The sequence below is a fragment of the Gossypium raimondii genome, chromosome 10 (genome assembly GCF_025698545.1).
Source record: "Gossypium raimondii isolate GPD5lz chromosome 10, ASM2569854v1, whole genome shotgun sequence".
Lineage (NCBI taxonomy): Eukaryota > Viridiplantae > Streptophyta > Magnoliopsida > Malvales > Malvaceae > Gossypium > Gossypium raimondii.
The window spans coordinates 61,602,450-61,623,121 of record NC_068574.1 but is presented as its reverse complement, the minus strand read 5'-3'; the positions used below and the strand labels follow the sequence as shown (position 1 = coordinate 61,623,121).

Here is a 20,672-nt window from a genome sequence, read left to right as displayed (position 1 = left end):
ATTTAAAATCAAAGATAAAGTGTAAATTTCTTTCATAATTTAACATTCATACTTATCAAATAATAATAATCTAATTATATATTACATACTTTTCAACACTTATTTTACACTCTTTAACATTTAATTTTCGTACACTTATTTATCAAACAATTTCATAGTTTTCCTCTTTTAGTTAATTCAAATAGTTAACTATTTCAATTAAAATTACTACATAGGTCAACTTGGTTGACACTCTTTACTATTACAACAATCTGAAACTTATAAGTTTGAGAGCATTTGTAAGTAGTTAAGGAAATATGTATATAAACTCTTTCAAACACCAAAAAAAATCATGCCAGCGTTTTTAAGAAAAAATAAATATCAGTTCATGGTAAAGAGTGTCTTAAAATCAAGGGCCAAAAAGGTGAGAAAATGTCGAACTTGACGTACTTAATATTAATGTACAAGAAGCAAAGTATCTCATGATTATGGTATACAATGAACATAAATAAACATTTTGGGGTTAAATAGTAACTCTAAAACACTACATTTACTGTAAAATAAAGATACACTAAAATGGCAACTAATATAAAGCAAATGGGGGCTTACCGAGAATTAAACCGGCATCGGTGTTCCTAGCATACAAAGTTATCCGATTATGGTCGGTAACTGAAATTACCCATATTTGATCTCGTTTTCAAGTCTGTTTGCAGTGCTTTCTTCTGTAGATCAGGTCGAGTATCATGTTAGTATCAAATATTCGGAATATTACAAGACTATGTCAGTGAACATTAGATATGAGTATGTATAATATATTCAACATGTATATCAAAGATCCTTAAAGATTATATCTCCATATTCATGTGCCATATAGGTATTTCATAAAATTTGTGAGTCCAAGCAATATAGATTAAGAGTAAACTAAGTAAAAAAAATTATTTCAAAAGTTATAGAAATAATCACTCAAGTAATAAAGAGTTACAAAATAATCAACTATTCAATTTTATTTTATTTATCATGAGTGAACTAACGATAACAACTTTTAAAATTGACATCATAAAAATTTTAACCCTCAACATTTATATATCGTAAATTTAATCTTAATTCTAAAAAATCTAACCCACGTTACTTGTACATCGTGTAATTTGATATTTTTATAGTTTTACTTTTCACCTAAAAAGCTAAAATAACAAATTTATCAGCTAAATTTAATTTAAAATATACAAAAATGAAGATAACAATTTTCATCTTTTCTCATTCTCTTAAAATTAACTCTTAATGTCATAAAGAAAAGTAAAACTAAAAAATAAAAATAAAAATCAAATTAACAATGTTTAGATGTTGAGGATTAAATTCTTTTAGAACCGAGATTAAAATGACATAATTTATAAGTGTTGAGAGTTAAAATTATTATTACGTCAATTTTAAAAGATGCTGTCAACTAATAACCAAAAAACAAATTAATAGTTAGGTGATCAGAAAAATTTTAATAATATTTAAATAACCATTTTATAACTTTTGTAACTAAAAAGAAATTTAATGGGTGACTAATATAGTTTTACTAAAGGTCTTCTCATTGTAAACAGGTTCAAGGTACAATTTAAAACGATTTTAAATGAACCTTACCGGGGAAGATGCTGCAATTGACGGTAGCCACCGAGCTGGAAAAATGCTCAGGTCTTCATCTGTACACTCAGGTAGACAACAGAAACCGGTTTATCTCTTCGACTGCATTTATGTGAGTGCCTGGTAATAACAAACATAACAAAGGAACCGGAGACAATGAGATATTCATGGGCTTAATTTTGTCCACCATTGTCTTGACCGTAGGTGCAGCCGGTACACCAAACCATTGAAGATACCAAGAAAGAATAGTTGAACTTTTCACCCCAAAGGATCCATCATTGGGCCAACTGCCCGAGTTCAGATAATTATGCAAATCGGTTTTTAATTGCTCGGCACTATTCAAAAGTTCTTCTACCCGTTTCCGAAGAGATCCTAGAAAAACGGATTGAACAATGCTGCCTCTTGAAGTTGCCAACCTTCCAGTCATGACAGCCTCGTTATAGGACAATGCAAGCTGCAAAAAAGGTTATATTCTTAATGATAATAATAGCACATACTAATAGCTGCAGCTCAATTAGAATTAATTCGCAATGCTGCCGTACATTGAAGAATAAGGAAAGTCAGAGCATATAGCCTATGTTACGGACTAGGGTGTGAATAGTATACAAGGGTATGTGTCTGACAAGGGTAATATTCAAAAATTCGAAGTTATTCCATGTATCAGGGGGCCCTTAGAGGGTCATATCCCCATGCCAGTCAATGCAACATAGCATACTGCAATTCAATCCCAGTTCATTCATTGAAAATAACACTATAATTCAGTTCTCGAGATAAAACTAATAATAAAGTTTTTCTTGAGTAATAAATTACGACCACACAGAGTAGACATATGGACACAAGTGCACCTAATAATCTAAAAGGCAAAACAAACCAGCACCAACAAACATTTGAAGCTTTCAAACCAAAACATGCCGAAAATCAGCCAGTCTTGACTTGTTAACTTTGAGTATATCCAGTATCGCATTCTATATGTGACATTCAATACAAGTTGGAAGCATTATAGACAGGATTCCAGTGTTTTTGGAATTAAAACAAAGAAAAAGTATTTATGCAATTTTTTATCGCTATAACATAATTGTACTATGAAACAAGAATGCATAAAGAAGTTACAGGAAGCACCTTTAAACTCGAGACAGATAACGAGTCACCAACAAGAAGATTACTATTGGAAACCTGCTCTGCCAATGAGCCAATTGTGGTATACAAGGATAAATAGACCTAACAAGCAGAAAGACATTAAAACACAGATAAAAAATACATTGAGAAATAGATGAAAAGAGTAAAGTGAATCCCGAAAAAAACAATTTTAAAACGTTTAGAAAACTTGATCTGATCAACAGGCAATAGGTATACCAACAAATTAACTTATTTCCAGTTGGCACTGCAATGTAATAGAGAAAAATCGTATACAAAAAACAAGAATTTAGGACTAAATCAGACTATTACCTGCAAAAGAGCTGGTCTGTCCTTGCTTATACACTCAAATAATACTTGTAAGCAAAACTCCTGGAAATCAACATCAGATCTGCAAGCACGTTGATTCCAGAATGAATAGATGATAAAATACGCACCTTGAATTCCTTCGGTACTTAGTATTAATTACAATTATCATTGAAAACTGATACTCATGAGCCAACCATTCAAAATATAGTGAAATAGAATAGAACACCAAAAGTGGGAGAGGAAGGGGGAGGTCGAAGCACAAATAAAGTTGAGCCCTGTGAAAAAGGATACTGCATTGCAGGTTCTAGAACTGGAGGCCCGGATACCTAATTTCTGGTCTTACCTGCTATTCCAGGAAAGGTCACAGCAAAGTTGTGCGAAAGCTATTAAGCTTGGATCAGAAGAGAAGGTGCTGACAAGCTGATCAACAGTAACAGCAGCAGATCCATTGTTGCTGTTATTACCCGTATAGCCAGCTCTTAGACTTGTCAAACCAAAGACCTAAGCGACAGATAAATCAACATCCATTTTAAGACCGAACTATAACAGGGGAAGGGCTGGTTAAGGTAAAGTTATGCCAACAAAACCTTGTGCATTGCTCGTGAAAGCAGTGACTGACATCCTATGGGATCATCAACATATGAACAAGCTCCAACTTTCCGTTTGACATGAAGAATACCAGAGTGAAATGGGTCGTTCCTGTCACCAAAACTCCACCAAGGTTTGTCTGTAAGGGAACAACATAAATAATCAGAAATATGTAAATTAACATTTAGCAAGAAAATTTGCAGCAACAAACTCCACCTACTTTCAGGAACAAGCTCAATCACTTGAGGCCAGTATCGAGGACCGCAGACGCGAACTGTCTTCAACTGCGACAGCAGGGCAAGTAAAGCATTACACATGAGAAATTTTCTGAGAATAGACATGTTAGCAGACAGGTAGGTTCTGCTACAGTTGACATGCACTTTTCCTACAATTTGGATTATTCCACAAGGTTCACTACACTAGCAACAGAAAGTTTAATAGTTACTTCAAAATTCAAATTGTCACTCAAAAGCTAACAGATTCATGCAAATTAACCTCAAAATTCATTTCCATGGAAAATTAAGGTTTGAAAATACTGACAATCCTAATAAGTTTGTTAACAGATCTTTGACTTACAATAGAACGCTCAGGCAGAATGCAGGGAGTAATCTCACAAAAACTTGTTTCTGAATAATGCTCAGTTTCCTTGATTGTGACTTCAAGAGGAGCATAAACAGGGAGGCCAGTGTCAACATCAACAGTTTGAAGCCAGCGAGCCTCCGTGGCAAGGACATACAAATGTCTGAAAGCCTGGAAAATGCAGTTATAGGAAAGAGGTAATGTACAACATATATGCCAATTTGGAAAAACAAAACAGAATTCAAGTCTCTTCAAGTAAATATAGGTCCCACTGGAGTGTACCGTCTGAAATCAATAGTAAAATATTTTTGGCCATGCTTGGGTCGTACCAAGTACTATTTCCACCCAATCAAATTTTAAGCTACCTGAAAAACACCCTAATATTAACCATAACATACCTGAAGGTGGCAACGGTTATCATTGGGTCCAGTAGGCAATCGTGGATAAAGAGTGATAAGCAATGCTGCAATGGAACTGTTGCTGGTAGAAAATGTCCTTGTGCCTCCACCAAGAAACAAGAAACCAATTGCTAAGCTCACCTAAAATCAGAATACACTTACAAATAAATTAAGATGCCCTAAAAATAAGCAAACTGTTTGACAGCATGTTGGTTAACCCGTATATTTCAGATTAATGCAAACAAACATGATATAGTTTATCTTGGGTTACACACTGAGTCGTGACCAATAAGCCATACCGTTCTTATGCATTCAACATTGTTTGCTGATGAAAGATTGGCCACAGAGGCATTCGTAATGTTCCATGCAATGGAAGAAGAATTATTAAACCCTAAATGCTTTAAAGGTTTACAAGAAGACCTCAGTTTCACATGCTCAACAATTGGCATTTGGCACAGCAAACCAGGAGATGTTAAAAGCTTGATATATATGATGATAAACAACAAATGATCTTCTTTTGCGGCAGGTGAATTGTAAAATCCATATGCATAAACCAATTTATTATCCTTAACTTATAGATTCTCAGAATAAAAATTGCACTTTCCACAATTCGAGAGTTCGTGACATGCATGAGATCATAAAAAAATGCATATAATGAGTTATATCCTAAATCTGAAGGAAAAATGTACATAATGAGAAGTTGATACAATTCAATCAGATCCTTCACTACAGTATATTTAGAAACATTACCGCCATCTGGATACCATAATTAGCATGCCCATCTACAGAGCTCCGGTTGCGGAGAAACCTTAAAAGACGGAAGGTTTGTAAATGTCCAGAGCCAGCCATAACCTACATCCAAATGACTCAGAAGTCACCACTATTACTTGGCAGAATTTGGCAACATAACAACAACAATAATAATAAAATTATCAACTTCATTTACCACAGACAAGGATAGAACAATAAGATGAAGGCATATCTCCAATGTGCCTCGGTCAACATACTGAGATAAACCTTTGGGAAAGGTACTCCTATTTGTAGTGGAAACAGGCTTGATCTGCAGCCATTAAAACTACTCAGTTATCTCTCAAAAACAAATTGTACTTGTTGAGCAGTATCATATTTTATGTAAGACCTCATTCAAAAAGTAGGCAGCATATTCATAAAGCAACTCCTGTGCATTTGCATCCTTTGTGCCAGCAAATCTCAACCCTGCAAAATTAATCATAACAGATTTAAGATACTCTCTTTTTCTTGGTGTGTCCGAATAAATATGATAAGGTTGAGAATATGCAAGACTAAACGTGGTAAACAGTATATGAATCAGCAGGAATACCATACCAAGAGAAATACATGCCCCAGCCACTATATTCACATATGCCTGGACAATAGTTTCTGCATCCATTTCATCAATGTCCATAGTATCATCCCTAAGACCTTTGACACCATTTTTTATAATTTCAGGAATCTGGGACTGAATCCAGTCTTTGGAGGGATGAATCCTGAAGAGAATAATCTTAAACTCAGATATAAAAACTAGAAGCTTAAACAGTGAATGCTTCAATAATTAAGGCATTTATCAAGTAAATTACCTGCCCCACATTATCAAATTCCGAGCAATGACACGAAGCATTATAAAATCAGGTCTTACGTATTGCAAATCAAAATGTGTTTGAGGGATTGTAAGCCTAGAGACAATCACCTCTGATTCACTCTGGCATATAAAATGAGAAAGGTTAATATATCTTATTTATGTCATATGCATGTGGTAATCTGCTCATAATTTCCCATGTTAAAATTACCTTCAAAAACATTAAAGCAAGAGCTATCATAGCCCCAGGTGCAGTGACATCAACATTGACAGTGGTTCCGTCCATCATCTAGTACACCAAAATAACAGATATCAGCAGCCTTGAGAGGAAAAAAATTGTACATTTTTACAAAAATTTCAAACACAAGGTTATAATTAGGGAACTTAATTAAGTCAATGATAGGTAACAAACCTGCCCAGTGACCCGGTTGTGTTCATCCACTGATGCCGCAAGCAGAAGGGATCTTTCCTGAATGAAAATAGTAGGTAAAAGAGAGAGAGAGGATTTGCACTTCAGAAAATGTAAAAAAAATTCAAGGTGAAAAAAGCCATGGGAAAATTCATCTTCCTCCCCAAAATACTCGTCCAAATTTTTCTTTAGCTATCTATTATGTTTGTCCACTCCTAAATCGTATAGAAGCAGTAACTGTTAGAAAATAAGAAAGGATCAAAAAAGTGTAAAGAGAAGTGGTATGAAAATGAAATTGCACTTATTAAACCTTGTGCTAATTGAAAGGGGACAAACTTTTCAGGAAGGATAGACTGATCAAGATGATATACTTCTTACTGTACAGAACTAAGAAATATGTTACAAAACCATTGATTTTTAACCCATACCCTCCACCAGAAGAAACCAAAAAGAACAAATCAAGTTTAAAGTGGGCAATGTACATTACAGATTTCCTTCCCACCAATGTAGTGAAATAGCCGATCAACCAGTGTATCCATGAATCCCAATGCCTCTTCTCCTCGGCCTCCATTCAAGATAGCAGTTAGCCAAACCATAACTTAAAAGGCATTCATTAATATAAAAGCCCAGAATGATTCATACCCAATGCAACAAGACCCAATGAAAAGCCGGCAGAAACAGCATAACCCTCCCTTTCAAGGACATTGTCACCTCCACTTCTTCGGCCGATTTCACCCTGCAAGAAATAGACATGTTTAACTACAAGAGATTTGGTAACAATTAAGAATGAAGAAAATTGCAGAAACAGTCCAAAGGTGCTGCAAACGTTTACAATGGTAGGAAGATGTATAAGAACTATAAGAAGCAAAATCATACCACTAATGTTTGCATTGTTTGAGGGTGTGCTGATCCTTCAAAAAGAAGCCCAACTGACATTAGTGCTGCAGTCTGTAGAACCCAGAAAAGTGTGAGAATAATTACTCCAAAGAATAGAGAAATATGAATAAATAAGGTAACTTTAATGTTCACATAAAGAAGCTCAAAGAACAATACTTTGCAACCTGCTAAAGCTGCATGTCCAAGGTTTATTTCAGTTCAAACGTCAATGCTGGCAATCTGATGGCAATAATGAATGAATCTATACATAATTCCTAACACATACAAGTGTGCAAGTAAATTATATAACGAGAGAAGTGCAATCTCTTACCTGCAGCAGTGTTGGTAACTCCAACTCTGGAAAGGAAGATGGATGTCGATAAGGTATATGCACATAAAGGCACTGTATAGAGTAGAGCCATTGTTCAGGTTAAATGACATAGCAGATGTGCATTAATCCGCAATGTTAGAAGAATGTTAATATTATCAGCAAACATTAGGCACTACATTGAAGCTCAAAAAGCATAAATTATTACCTTTGATATAGAAGGTTGCATGGTCCCTCTATAAGACGCTGCCAGACCAAGCATTAAGCCTACGGTTGTCGCTTCATGTTCCTATTGGTGAAAAAAATCAGTTAGGTATATTAAAACCTAATAATGAAAAAGGGCTACTTGAGCCTTTAGTGTACTTATCAAAAAGTATGCAGGTTTCTTGCAGAGATAGAAGTTGTTCCTACCTCAGTGATTACAGCTATAGAGATACCAGAAATCACTAAGCAAATGCAATTACATTCAGTTAACCTTACGATTAAAGACTTCGAAACATGATTTTTCATCTTAAAATGCATTTAGTCAACACTGATTTCTCCCCCCCCCCTTCCAGAACCAGTCACAGGATCATCACGTAACTAATTAGGTTGTGCTGTAACCAATCAATTGCAAGAAAAATGTTTTAATGAACAAGAAAACCTGTGAAAAGTACTGGTATGTGTCCGTAATGGTTAAAACACGCAGAAACCCGTGTAATCCCAGAGCAAGGAGAAGTCCAGCATGAACTGCATTAGGTTCCTCAGGCCTGTTATATATTATCCATGTTCTTGACACTTTTCCCTGCAAAAGCTTAAAATGCATCACATAATAATCCCAAACTAGCAAGCATGTGTAAACCACATAATATATTAGCACAACAACTGAGCAAGAGAAAAAGAAAATTAGAGAACATAAATGACAACATACAGTCTCAAATTTTGCGAGGTACTTTTAACTGTATATTCAAAAATAAATAAATAAAAACCAGCCAACATAAGCAATTTTAAAAGAATAAATTCATGAAGAAACAGGAACTTTTGGCCCTCTGTAAAACTGGTATTGTACTTCCAAAAGATATCATATAAACCTGAAGAGGGGCCAATCTTAACCCGGCAGCAACAGCATTGTGGAACTCAGGCCATGACTTGAGTTCTTGAATGTTCCTTATGCTTGGATCAAGATTAACCTATCAGCACAACAATTGTAGAAAATAAATACAAAAAGGAAATAACAAAACTGAAAATGATGTAAAGGAGATAAATGGGAGAATGTTTAAAAGAAAGAACAGCAAGGAGAAGAACAGAATTACAAATGGTTTCTGTGGCTAAACACAGAATTCTTAACCCAAGCTTCCTACAGTTTAAAAAAATAGGCAATAAATCTTGAAAACATAGAGCAAGAATTATACTCCATATACAATAATATTTTGCTGAAAGCTTTCTAGTTCAAATTTTCCATAAATGATAATACAGTTGCTCACTCACGGGGAAACTTGACAGTATATATGATTTCACCCAAAGAACAAATGCATGTTAAAAAGAAAAAAAGAAATAGCAAAAGAATTATTGCGCGACCTACAGTGGCATTTTGTTGGGCTGGCAACCGCCCTGCTAAAACAAGCTTTGGGACAGTAAAGGCCTGCATACGGTGGCAAGAGATTCCATCAGGAAAAAAGTCATGCGTCTTAAAATAATCAATCTCATAAGAAAACAATCAATTGATGAAAATAAATGTGAAAATCCAAAAGAGCGAGTACCTCTGTTAATAGAGTATATATGGTTGCTAAAGTAAATGCCCCACGGCCAAGAGGAAGAGCAGTAGTCCTTTGTGCAAGCTGCCACAGTTGAGCCTGAACAAACAAAACAACATTAATGTATGCAATCTGCGTTGAGTTACGTGTAGAGCAAACTATAATCATCATATTATTACTCTTCTAAAATGACAGCTAACATGTCAGATAGAAGAGACTACCAAACTGAATGAATCTCATCATGTAAGTTGTTTGCATATCCTGTCAGATATTCATGTTAAAATCTCAAGGGTATTTTGCAAGCCCTCAAACATTATCACTATCTCCTTGTAAAGAAACTATCAAGGGCATTATCAAAGGAAGGAGGAAATTGTAGGCTAATGCATCCAGTGTATTTTAAGAATATTGATCTAAGCATATATAGATATACATGTGGTACCATACATTGTCAGACCAATTTATTAGAAAATGATTAAAACTTAAGCTACAATGTGCTAGACGGAAAAGAGGTGACTATACAACATTCAAATCAAGCAACAAAAGAAGCATACCTGTTGGAGATCCTGATCAGAGGCACTTGGATTGGCCGATGTTTGGATAGCCACAGGTCTTGCAGAGCATAGAAGGCGCCTAACCTAGTACCAGTGACAATAGCAAGTAGGAAAAGACAAGGAATTTCAACAACCATATTTCAATTTTCCGCAATGATTAAAAATATACATAAACATGCAACAAAAATTATAAACAACAGAAGGAACACTAAAGATGAATGTCCAATCTTATTTCAGGTGTAAAAAGGGGGAGCACTTCCTAATTTAATTCTAAATCTAAGGATGTATCAGTGAAGATCATAGAATAGTTGCTTCTAAACTCAACATAAAGCCTTGGACATTATTGTTTAAAGGATTGGACTGCAACAGACCTCATTTAATCTTAGATCCCGACCATATCTCAACTGGGTGCAAGAGCTGAATATGTTCTCCATGCCATCTGCCATTGATCCATCAATGGAATCTGTATCCTCGAACTTGGTGCTTTCCAGACCAACAGTATCAGCTATTGTTGAAGGAATTGTCACAGGATGCAAATGTAGCATGTAAGGTGTAGACATAGAGACCAAATTCATATTTGTTTGTGTTTCCAGTTCCTTAAATTTGCATGAACGTGCCAAACAGGACAAAGCCAAATCCTCACGACCAATGAGTACATATGCAGCTGCAGGCCAGTCAGAAGGAGGAGACTCACGACACTTATCCAAAGCCTAAGAAGCAAATGCGCAAGCAATCATGATTCATGAGTAAAGCAAAGCAAAGCAAAAAAAAAAAAAAAGGGAAGAAATCACCCTTTTAGTGAGCGACTGGTGAAAGGTACAAAAATTCTGATAACATCTTTTCAAGGGCAACATTAAAGTGTCTTCTTTTAAGTAACAGGACAATGAAACATCATAAAAAGAAAAAATATTTTTTCATAATGGAGGGAGCACAATGACTAAGTGAAAAATGCAACAATAAATTTAAGAAGCATCTTCATTGCTGAGAATGAATAACAACCTACTTAACATGGAAAACATATTAACATACAAAGATCATAATGAATAACAACAATATCCAGCCATAATCATGGATAACATTTAAGTTTAACAATGTCATTACTGACCTAATATTCCTTTTATATTATAATGTTATAGACAGTAGCCCAAAATCATACTTCAAACCTTGTCAAAGTATTTGATTAAAAATTACATGTATTATGAGTTATTGGAGCTTACATGTCGGAGAGGAAGAGATACACCAGAAGGCAAAGAATCTAACTCTTTTAACCCAAATTTCTCCCCAACCATTGCCAACACTGTGAGCTCCTCATTAGAGCAAGATGATCCAGAGGCAATGTTGCAGCTAACACCAGATGAAAGCTTATTTCCTATGATCTTAGCACCACATAATAAACTGTAAAAAGATACAATCTTACGAGCCCAGCTCACCACAGAACTTCCATCTTTACAAACTACTAGGGGAAGATTGTTAGTTTTGTCAGAAGTACACCCATGTTGCAAACAATTTTCCAACCATCTGAATAAATTGAAAGGAGCTTTGCTGGACAAACAATTTATGCCCATCTTGACTGTCTTGCAAAGAGCAGGAAAATCACGAACATAATGATCCAAATAACATTCTTCACCCAAGAATTTTGCAATATTACACAATAGAATTGCCAGAAGCTCCAAATCCCTTTTTAAGGAAATTCACACCAAAAAGCACAAAGTCAGAAAAGCATTTTTGCAAATTGCTGAAGTAAAACCAAAAGAAACAAAATTTAGCAGTCAATATGAATAGCCATTACATTACAGCCAACTTTCAAGCTCACAAAGTTATTCAAGCCTAACAACTTAAGAATGTTGCATCACTTAACCTCACAATTATATCATGACAGGAATCTTGCAATTTAAAATGAGAAAAAGTTCCAAAATCTTTGGTGAATAAATCATGATCCCTCTCATATAAATATTGCCAAATATCAGCTAGCTACATCATTTTACATTGTAATATTTTAAACTTTTTTCATGAAACAGAGATGCTTTGTGAAATTATTATCTATTGAAGCAACTACATTGAAGAAAATGCCAGCAAGAGCAAAGAAAAGGCAATAGCAAAATATAAACAGACAGAAAGATTAATAGCAAAAAGTCTTTAGAACCTAAAGCATGTGAAGAGAATAGCACGGACGGGATTTTGATTTACCTTCTTCGAAGGTTATCCATTTTCAGACTTTCATAAACTGCATGCAGAGAGTTCAAACTTTCCATCAATAGATCAAAGTGAAATGATTTTTCTGAACTTTTTGTACCGTCTATATGTGATCTCATTGAATCCAATCCTGTCCTGTCAAGTGCTACACCAGAAGACAATTCAATCATAGAGTTTATTTTGCAGTAGTTCTTGTGAAATTTGCTATTGAGAAGAAACTCCCAAGACGACTCTGGAGTCTCTTGAGAAACTGCAGATGACTTCTTGCACATTTGCATGATAGCATCACAAAAGGAACTCCATTCAGAATCAACAGTAGAATTAGCCTCTGACAAGCAGCTAGATTCACTATCACCCCAAAGAAGAACCAGAAAATGGTTATAGAAACTCGGGCTAAGCCCCTCAGCCATTGCTGTTATGGAATCATTTGCCAACGACGATGATGGGCTTCTATGTAGTGCACATCGAAATATCTATACATACGTGGCAAATAAAAATTGTTAAAGCTCATAACTGTCATGTAAAGAAAGAAATTTCAATAGATTGCAACATGCAGTGAAACTAATTCAGGGCTACCAAGATTTTCTATAGTATAGAACTTTTAATTGCTTTAATACTACTAGAAACGGAAAGTAACAGCTTCACTTACAAGGGCAAAATTCATGCAATAGAAAAATAAATATATGAACGTAAAACAAGATTTGTAAATAGAAAAATGAGCAACTGAGTAGCAAGAGTAGAGCACTTAAACCGATAAAGTAAGAGCATGGAACTACAATACCATTCGATTATTTACTTTCACATTAATACGCGCTTCAACAGCGTCAGCCAATCCTACAATCTTGAGGTCATGGGAAATGGATGTTGCTTTTGAGAATCCCAAATTGCAAGAGGGATTTCCTATGCCCAAACATGAAGGCAGCAAATATCTGCAAAGGCATTGCTTCCCGGACTGCATTTAAATGAGATGCAGGTTATAATCAACAAAAGAATAGTCAGTCAACATTTTATTGACACTCTCTCAGGCATCGAGATGGTAAAATCAAAAGATGAAAGCCAAAGAAAATTATTAAACAATCAACTTTCTTTGGAGTTTGGCATCAACGACTTACGTGTGTCTGGGCCTTTGCCTACTACTGTTCGATATTTGTACAGGACTTAGTAAGGAAGGCGACTTAAACTAAGACTGGCTACATAAATATCACATTACATTAGTAGCATGAAGAAACTGATTTCTTACTCTCTTTTCATCAAAAATTCACAAATACTTTCTTATTCGTTATTGATTTTTGGGCTTTGCTTTCACAATTTAGACCTTAGCCACCCATACTTCTTCAAATCTAAAACCCATATTCAAGTTTGGAACCTAAGACCAACTTCAAAAATACATCAAATCCCCATACCTAAGTTCATTAAACATTTTAACTCTTATCATCTTCTTGCCTTCAGTTACCCCACCAAGTCAAGCCTTAACATGCTGATTCATACTATATCTCTCAACTCCCTCCATCCCTATTTCATATCAGCTGGATAGAAGAACTCGCATTTAAAAGCTTGAAAACAAGAGCCACTGCATAATCCCACATGGGAACAAAAGACCAGTGGCTTCTTTGAGTAACATATTTTTGCAACATACTATGAGATCACTATACTTGAAAGGTCAAGACAAGAAGGTAAGATAAACTGCCAAATGGAAAAGACATCCACTAAAAATTAGAAAGTCTTTATCAGGGGAAAAAAAAGAATAGCTTCTAAATTCCATGCAAAACAGAAACATGGATTACAAGCGAAGTAATAACTAACTGCACATCAGCATAATGGCAGAAACTACACAGAGACCATAGCAGCATCCTAAAATATCAGCAATTGGAAGGGTGCAAGAGACAAATAATTTTGGTAGAAAATATATCAAAAAGAAATTAAAAAAGAATTGCCTACACGAATATTATAAACCACACTAAGCCAAAAGCATGAAAAGGAAGAACTTACATAAAGAATTAATATGCTTTCTGGAGCCAAAACAATGATGTCTGTATATGGCAGCAATCCCACCTTCACACTGGGAAAAAATCAAAGAAAAACATAACAAAGAATCTAAGAAAATCAGCCACTTAATTTATTTTTTTAAGAAAAAAGATAAATGTAGCAATACCTGGGCCGTGTCACAATGACAGGAGCTGCAGCAATTGCAGGTATGCTCCAGCTCATATCAGGTTTAACATCATATAGTATCTCGTTATTTATTTCAACAGTCTGAAGCCTTAAAGAAAGTAATTTTTTTTGCTCTAAGAAAAGAAAACAAATTATAGGAGCTGAATCATCATCAGTTGCAAGAAACACCTGGAAATGTTTGAGGCCAGCAGTTAACACTTAACAAAAATAGCTAAACCATCAATTACTGGTAAAATGAAAAGCATCATAAAATAAACTTAAAACTTCAGAGGACTTGAATGAGAAGTTGGGAAACGAAGAACAAAAAAAAAAAAAAAGCAAAAGCTAAAAATAGGTTTAACAAAAGCTATCTAATGGAATATTAGGGCAATAACAAACTCAGCCTACTACTTATATTTATAGGATCAGCTACACAGATCATAGTGGACCACTATACTGTATTTTAAGCTCACATCCTCCATAAGCCAAGTGAAAGTATTTTCCATCTTTATTGTTTCCACATATGTCTTCTTCGGTCTTGCTCTCCCTCTCTCAGCATGACAATCCAGTATCGTGCATTACATGACATATTATACATGGATGCATCCAAAGAAAAAACAAATGTAAAACAGAATTATGACAAAGACGGTTATGTGCATGCAATTCCATAACCATTAAGGGAATTGGAAAACCAGAGAAGTCAAACAAAGCTCATTTAAAATATACTTACCAAAGTTACCATTCCCTCACATCAAGGCAATGAACTTTCACAAGTTGAACAGGTGACATACAGTGCTTAACATGTCTCCAAGCAACTTGCTAATAAGGATCTTAGTACCCATAAAGCTATACTATCCAACTTTTAAGAAATCTGAGAGCCTAAAATGCATTAAATGGTCTATCATATAAGAATTTCAGGCAACTGGAGGTATGACTAACTTCTCTTCTCTGGACAAAAAGATGCAGGTAGACTAGGCACCTACATATCTAACCCAATTTGATTTTCCACGCTGGCAACTGAACCCTTAACAGAATCAAAAATATTAGCAGAAGCTTTCTAGGTGCCTTTTTCAAAAATTTAGCAAAAGATAATCAAGTGTTATAAACAAAAAAAATATTTCCTAAGGTGTTCAAGAATTCTACAATGCACACAATTATCCTAACTAACCAACTTTAAAATAAAAAATAAATAAAATAAAAAAAAGAAGAACAAGAACAAGAAAGGATAAACAAATATAACTATTGATAACAGACTACCAGATAGATAACACTCATAAAGTTAAAATTTTAAAGAAAAGGATCAAGCAGTGTTGCCAGGGGCACAAGACTCACTCCAGGCACTAGAACCGTTATATTGCCTTCGGCACAAAAAAAGGGGTATCCTGGTTGAAGTAAAGTGCAATATGTACATATATGAGGCTTTGCAAGTCTGCGTGTATATAATATATAAAGCTTAAGATACATAGTTAACTCTAAAGTATGGTCAAGTTTAACATACAATCTTTTTATTGATCAATATGAATGATTCCCTTTTGGTCAAATTTGTTGTTGAATGCTTAGTTTGATGTTATCCCTTTCTTACTAGTAAAGGTATATCAAACGAAAACAATGAAAAATTAAAGAAATTAAAGAGAAATTCAAAACAGGCAGGCCTTTTTTATGCTCATCGCCTTCCAAAAAAGAGCACCTAGGCACACACCTTGACAACAATGGGATCAAGTACCTTAGAAGCAGCTGTGTGAGCCCCCTTCCCCTGCCATATTCTACGGAAGCTGAAGCGTTTCAGTAAAACACCAGTAGGAACTGTAGCAGATAAACTCGAATTTTCCACTTCAAGGCTTGAATTAATTACTTCAGCAACCCAAACTGAATGCTGCATTTTAACTGCATACAAAGTTACAAAAGCATAAATAAATTATATTAAAAGAATAAGTAAATAAATATTAGCGGGGAAAAGTATTAATCAAACAAAAGTTGAATGCAAAACCTTTGTTATATGATGCCATTAGAGGGATGAGATCACTGGTCCAAATTATTCTTTCATCAAAATCCCTCATTATGTTCAGTTTTCCTCTTTCTTCAATGTAAATTGACTGCAAATTTCATGTCACATAATATTTTCAACTCTAGATATAAAATCAAAAAGCTCAAAATGAAGAATCAATGTTATCGAAAGTACAATTGTATGTATACTTAAGCATCTGAAGAAAAGGAACCTATGCAAAATATAAACACAAGATGCATTCAATTGCAAACCTGTGGTTCTTCCAATAGATCTTTCAGAATCAAATGTGATGAGCTTGATTCTCCCTTAATAAGCTGATCATAAGCACTCAGAAAACTAAAATTGTGATGCGGGCTGTGCCCAGTTTCTCTTCTATTACGAATTATATCACGTGAAACCAGTGAAGGACTTGAATATGGAAATGGGCCATGCTTTAGTAAATTCCCTTCAGCCCCCTGCTGGAGTAACAGTCCAAATGGAAGAGACCAAACAGATGTGATGGAACCAGGAAGAGGAATGGATACTACTTCACCTGTTACACAAAACAAAAGCATCGGGAAAATCTGTTTCGTTCAGCATTAAGAAATCAGGATCAAAGTTCAATAAGCTAAAATGAACCCGATAAAACAAGTAACCTTAAAATCAAATAAACCAGTCCAGAAATATAACATTGGCTACTCTCTAGTGGAAAAAAACTTAAGCTCTGCAAAACAAGAGCTACAAAAGTTTTTTAACAATCGGCTTTCGTCTACAATGCTTACCTGATGTATTGTAGATGGTTAAAGAATCAAGTTGTAAGACACAAAGAAGAGCTTCCGGATTATCACCCATACGACACCAGCATGCCTAGAATTAAGGTAAAAAAGGTTGCAAAAACAAAAATCATTTAGTAAAAACGAGCAAAATACACCAATAATATCATTTTTCATACGGCTAAAGCATTAATTTCACAATCCATTGACAATTCAACAGACCTTGATGACAGGAGAAGGTAATGTGAATCTCTTAAAAACTCTTGCACCAATACTCCAAATTATACTGTTACAGGCAAGTAAAAAACGATTAAATTGAGCACAAAATTGAGCTCAAATTTTAGTCAATCTTATCGCTAAGTTCAAATTTCCAATAATTTAACAGTACAAAAAGTAACCAGCAGCTAATTTTGATCCAAAACTACTGAAAAAGTGAAAATAATTACCGGTTGCCTCGTATAAAGAGCTCGTGGTCACGGCGGTCACTGAGAGCTGAAGCCGAGGCGTCATTATCCGAACTATCCTCACGTTGCCTCGCGATTTCTGGATCGAAGAGGAAATAATCGTAATCATCGGTCGAAGTATCCGACGGCTTTCCGTCAAGTGCCTCGGCGATTAATCCGAACGGCTTGAACTCGCCGAGTACGGAGAGTTGGCGAACGCCAACCGGCATTTTTGAGGAGTGAGTCGACTCGAAGAGAGGTTTTGGGAGTCAAAAGAGTAGAAATTGAAATGAGCTTGCAATTGGAAATGCGAGTTCTGTGGTTTATAATTTTATCTCCCGCTCTTTTTTGTTAATTTTTTTTTTTTATTTTAGCACCAAAAAAGTAAAACCCTAGAAGGTTTTTCTGTTTGGATACAGACATAATAATGCTGTCCTCCGATGGGATGAGAACAACCCTAGGGTAAGCTACATTTCAAAAAAAATTTGTAATTCTTAATATTTTAAAAATATATATTAAAAGTTAATTTTATAATAATGGAAAAAGATGAAAATTATTATTTTCAATTTTTGAATGTTTTTGTTTCATTGATAATTTCTTTTAACTTTTTTAACTTTTCAGGTAAAAAGTTAAAGAAATAAAAATAAAAAAATTAAACAATATATAAATCGAATAGTAAATGATCATTTACCAAAAGTTCCATATATTTTTAAGGTCAAATTCTGTTTAACGAACAGTTAAAACACTAGGTTCTAGCTAAGAGTCCAGTAAAAACACACCAAGCGAAGCTTTAAACATGCCCAATTCTTACATATAAACTGGTTTAGTCCTCATTTAGAACACTAAAACAAACAGTTAAAACACTGGGCTATACCTTAGATTGCAGACACCAAGCTTATAAGCTTAAACATGTCCAGTTCTTACATGTAAATTGGTTTTGTCAAAGCTCCATATATATATAAAGACTAGCTAGGGTCCGTTGGGGTAGATGATTTTAGCTTCTGGTGCTGAACTTGGATTCAGCAATGGTGACTCCATCATTTAACAGTTAAACACTAGGTCCACATAGAAACACACCAAGCTAAGATTTAAACATGTCCAACATGTCCAGTTCTTACATATAAACTGGTTTTGTCAAAACTCCATATATATATAAAGACTAGCTAGGGTTTGTTGTGGGAGATGATTTTAGCTTGTGGTGCTGAACTTGGATTCAGCAATGGTGACTCCATCGTTTAACAGTTAAACACTAGGTCCATATAGAAACACACCAAGCTAAGATTTAAACATGTCCAACATGTCCAGTTCTTACATAATAAAACTGGTTTTGTCAAAGCTCCATATATATATATATATATATAGATATAAAAAGCTAGGGTCTGTTGTGGGAGATGATTTTAGCTTCTGGTGCTGAACTTGGATTCAGCAATGGTGACTCCATCATTTAACAGTTAAACACTAGGTCCATATAGAAACACACCAGGCTAAGATTTATACATGTCCAACATGTCCAGTTCTAACATAATAAAACTGGTTTTGTCAAAGCTCCATATATATAGATATAAAATGCTAGGGTCTGTTGTGGGAGATGATTTTAGCTTCTGGTGCTGAACTTGGATTCAGCAATGGTGACTCCATCATTTAACAGTTAAACACTAGGTCCATATATAAACACACCAAGTTCAGCACCAGAAGCTAAAATCATCTCCCACAACAGATAAACACTAGGTCCATATATAAACACACCAAGCTAAGCGTTAAACATGACCAGTTCTTACATATAAACTGGTTTAGTCCTCATTTAAAACACTAAAACAAACAGTAAAACACTAAGCTCCAGCTTAGATTACAGACACCAAGCTAAGCTTTAAACATGTCCAGTTTTTACATGTAAACTGGTTTAGTCCTAATTTAAAACACTAAAACAAACAGTCAACAGTAAAACACTAGGCTATAGCTTAGGTTACAGACACCAAGCTAAAGCTTAAACATGTCCAGTTTTGTTACATATAAGCTGGTTCAGTTCTTCCTAAAACCTAAAACAAACATACATTATTAGGGTCTATATATAAAAAAAGAGTAGCTAGGGTTCAGTCGTGGGAGATGATATTTAGTTTTTGGTTCTGAACTTGGATTCATCTATGGTGACACCTTCATCAGCTGCACGTTCACCACCAGACATATCAGAGTTGCTCAGACCACCTTTGCGTCCCATTTCTTGGTACCCTTCAGTTCCTAGTTGTTGCTTCCTTGTTTCCCCTCCTTTGTGCCTCCCTTTTCATCATCATACATTTCAAAAAAAACGCACATTGATTAAAACCTAAAACACACACATTTGATAAACACAAACAAATTCTTGTTTTATTTATTTATACCTTCAGCTAGGTTAATCTGAGCATCCAAGCTTTTCCCACGAGTCCCACCAGGAACCACAGTCTCCCCTTGCTTTGCCCTTGCATCAAGCTCTTCTTTTTCCTCTTGTGGTGCATTCCTCATAGCTTGATATTGCTCTGACGCCATTTTTCTTCTTGCCTTTTTTTTTAGCTGCTGCTTGTGATAATATTGCTGTGAGTTGTGATAGTGATGATTGTACCGATGACGGGAAATGCTTGTATATATGGGAGGGAGTGCATGGGGTTGATCGGTGATGGATGATAGGCATTGGCGACGTGGTGGATTAAGGAAACAAGTTGTGATCCACGTAAGCACACCATCAGCCAATAAGATGACACGAGTAATTTTTGTTCGGTCCATTGCATGGTAAACTTTTGGGGACACTTTAGGGCCTTGACACGTTATCTCTTCTCTAGGGTGTAAATAAAAAGTAACAGTAGTTGTACCATATATATTTATTAGAGTTGTGTGACTCAAATTTTAAGAGATTATTTGCAAGTTAAGTTAAATAAAATATATATTTGTTTAGAAGATTTAGTATTTATTAGTATAATATATTTAGCATTTATTAGCATAGTTTATTTCACTTACTAATTTAGCTTATAAATTAGTTCTTTTACAATCTTAGAA

At 35.0% G+C, this 20,672-nt stretch overlaps 2 protein-coding genes across 3 annotated transcripts; both read right to left on the bottom strand.

The window, feature by feature from the left end:
- Positions 1 to 404: 404 nt before the first annotated feature.
- LOC105776055 (anaphase-promoting complex subunit 1) lies at positions 405 to 18,026 on the bottom strand. 2 transcript variants are annotated; one of them, XM_052622762.1, is made up of 38 exons: positions 17,652 to 18,026; positions 17,428 to 17,491; positions 17,215 to 17,299; positions 16,705 to 16,985; positions 16,436 to 16,541; positions 16,172 to 16,332; positions 14,450 to 14,637; positions 14,287 to 14,356; positions 13,094 to 13,249; positions 12,292 to 12,770; positions 11,322 to 11,781; positions 10,476 to 10,814; positions 10,105 to 10,188; positions 9,560 to 9,652; positions 9,382 to 9,441; positions 8,891 to 8,989; positions 8,464 to 8,604; positions 8,029 to 8,109; positions 7,824 to 7,895; positions 7,493 to 7,564; positions 7,259 to 7,352; positions 7,099 to 7,181; positions 6,620 to 6,676; positions 6,419 to 6,496; positions 6,209 to 6,330; positions 5,958 to 6,118; positions 5,752 to 5,828; positions 5,560 to 5,673; positions 5,364 to 5,465; positions 4,614 to 4,754; positions 4,213 to 4,386; positions 3,857 to 3,920; positions 3,636 to 3,775; positions 3,392 to 3,549; positions 3,052 to 3,130; positions 2,725 to 2,823; positions 1,606 to 2,059; positions 405 to 701 (listed from the first exon to the last, which is right to left on the bottom strand). In XM_052622762.1, the coding sequence occupies exons 1-37, from the start codon at positions 17,876 to 17,878 to the stop codon at positions 1,673 to 1,675; spliced, it is 5,448 nt and encodes a 1,815-aa protein (XP_052478722.1). In that variant the 5' UTR covers positions 17,879 to 18,026; the 3' UTR covers positions 405 to 701; positions 1,606 to 1,672. The 2 variants fall into 2 exon arrangements, with proteins under 2 accessions (XP_052478722.1, XP_012453971.1); XM_012598517.2 differs by having other exon boundaries at positions 13,079 to 13,249; positions 17,652 to 18,025.
- A 1,373-nt stretch (positions 18,027 to 19,399) lies between these two features.
- LOC105778608 (late embryogenesis abundant protein D-19) lies at positions 19,400 to 20,239 on the bottom strand. The gene is made up of 2 exons (XM_012602339.2): positions 20,024 to 20,239; positions 19,400 to 19,922 (listed from the first exon to the last, which is right to left on the bottom strand). Exons 1-2 carry the CDS (start codon positions 20,166 to 20,168, stop codon positions 19,759 to 19,761), a joined length of 309 nt encoding a protein of 102 aa, XP_012457793.1. The 5' UTR covers positions 20,169 to 20,239; the 3' UTR covers positions 19,400 to 19,758.
- Between the last annotated feature and the right edge of the window lie 433 nt (positions 20,240 to 20,672).

Excerpts from the sequence above, each read along its gene's own strand:
- LOC105778608 (XM_012602339.2), bottom strand. The coding sequence starts at position 20,168 with ATGGCGTCAGAGCAATATCAAGCTATGAGGAATGCACCACAAGAGGAA. Across the intron at positions 19,923-20,023 it reads TCAGATTAACCTAGCTGAAG|GGAGGCACAAAGGAGGGGAA; the intron begins GTATAAATAAAT and ends GATGATGAAAAG.
- LOC105776055 (XM_012598517.2), bottom strand. The coding sequence starts at position 17,878 with ATGCCGGTTGGCGTTCGCCAACTCTCCGTACTCGGCGAGTTCAAGCCG. Across the intron at positions 7,896-8,028 it reads TGCAACCTTCTATATCAAAG|TGCCTTTATGTGCATATACC; the intron begins GTAATAATTTAT and ends TACTCTATACAG. Across the intron at positions 4,755-5,363 it reads ATTATGGTATCCAGATGGCG|GTGAGCTTAGCAATTGGTTT; the intron begins GTAATGTTTCTA and ends TTCTGATTTTAG.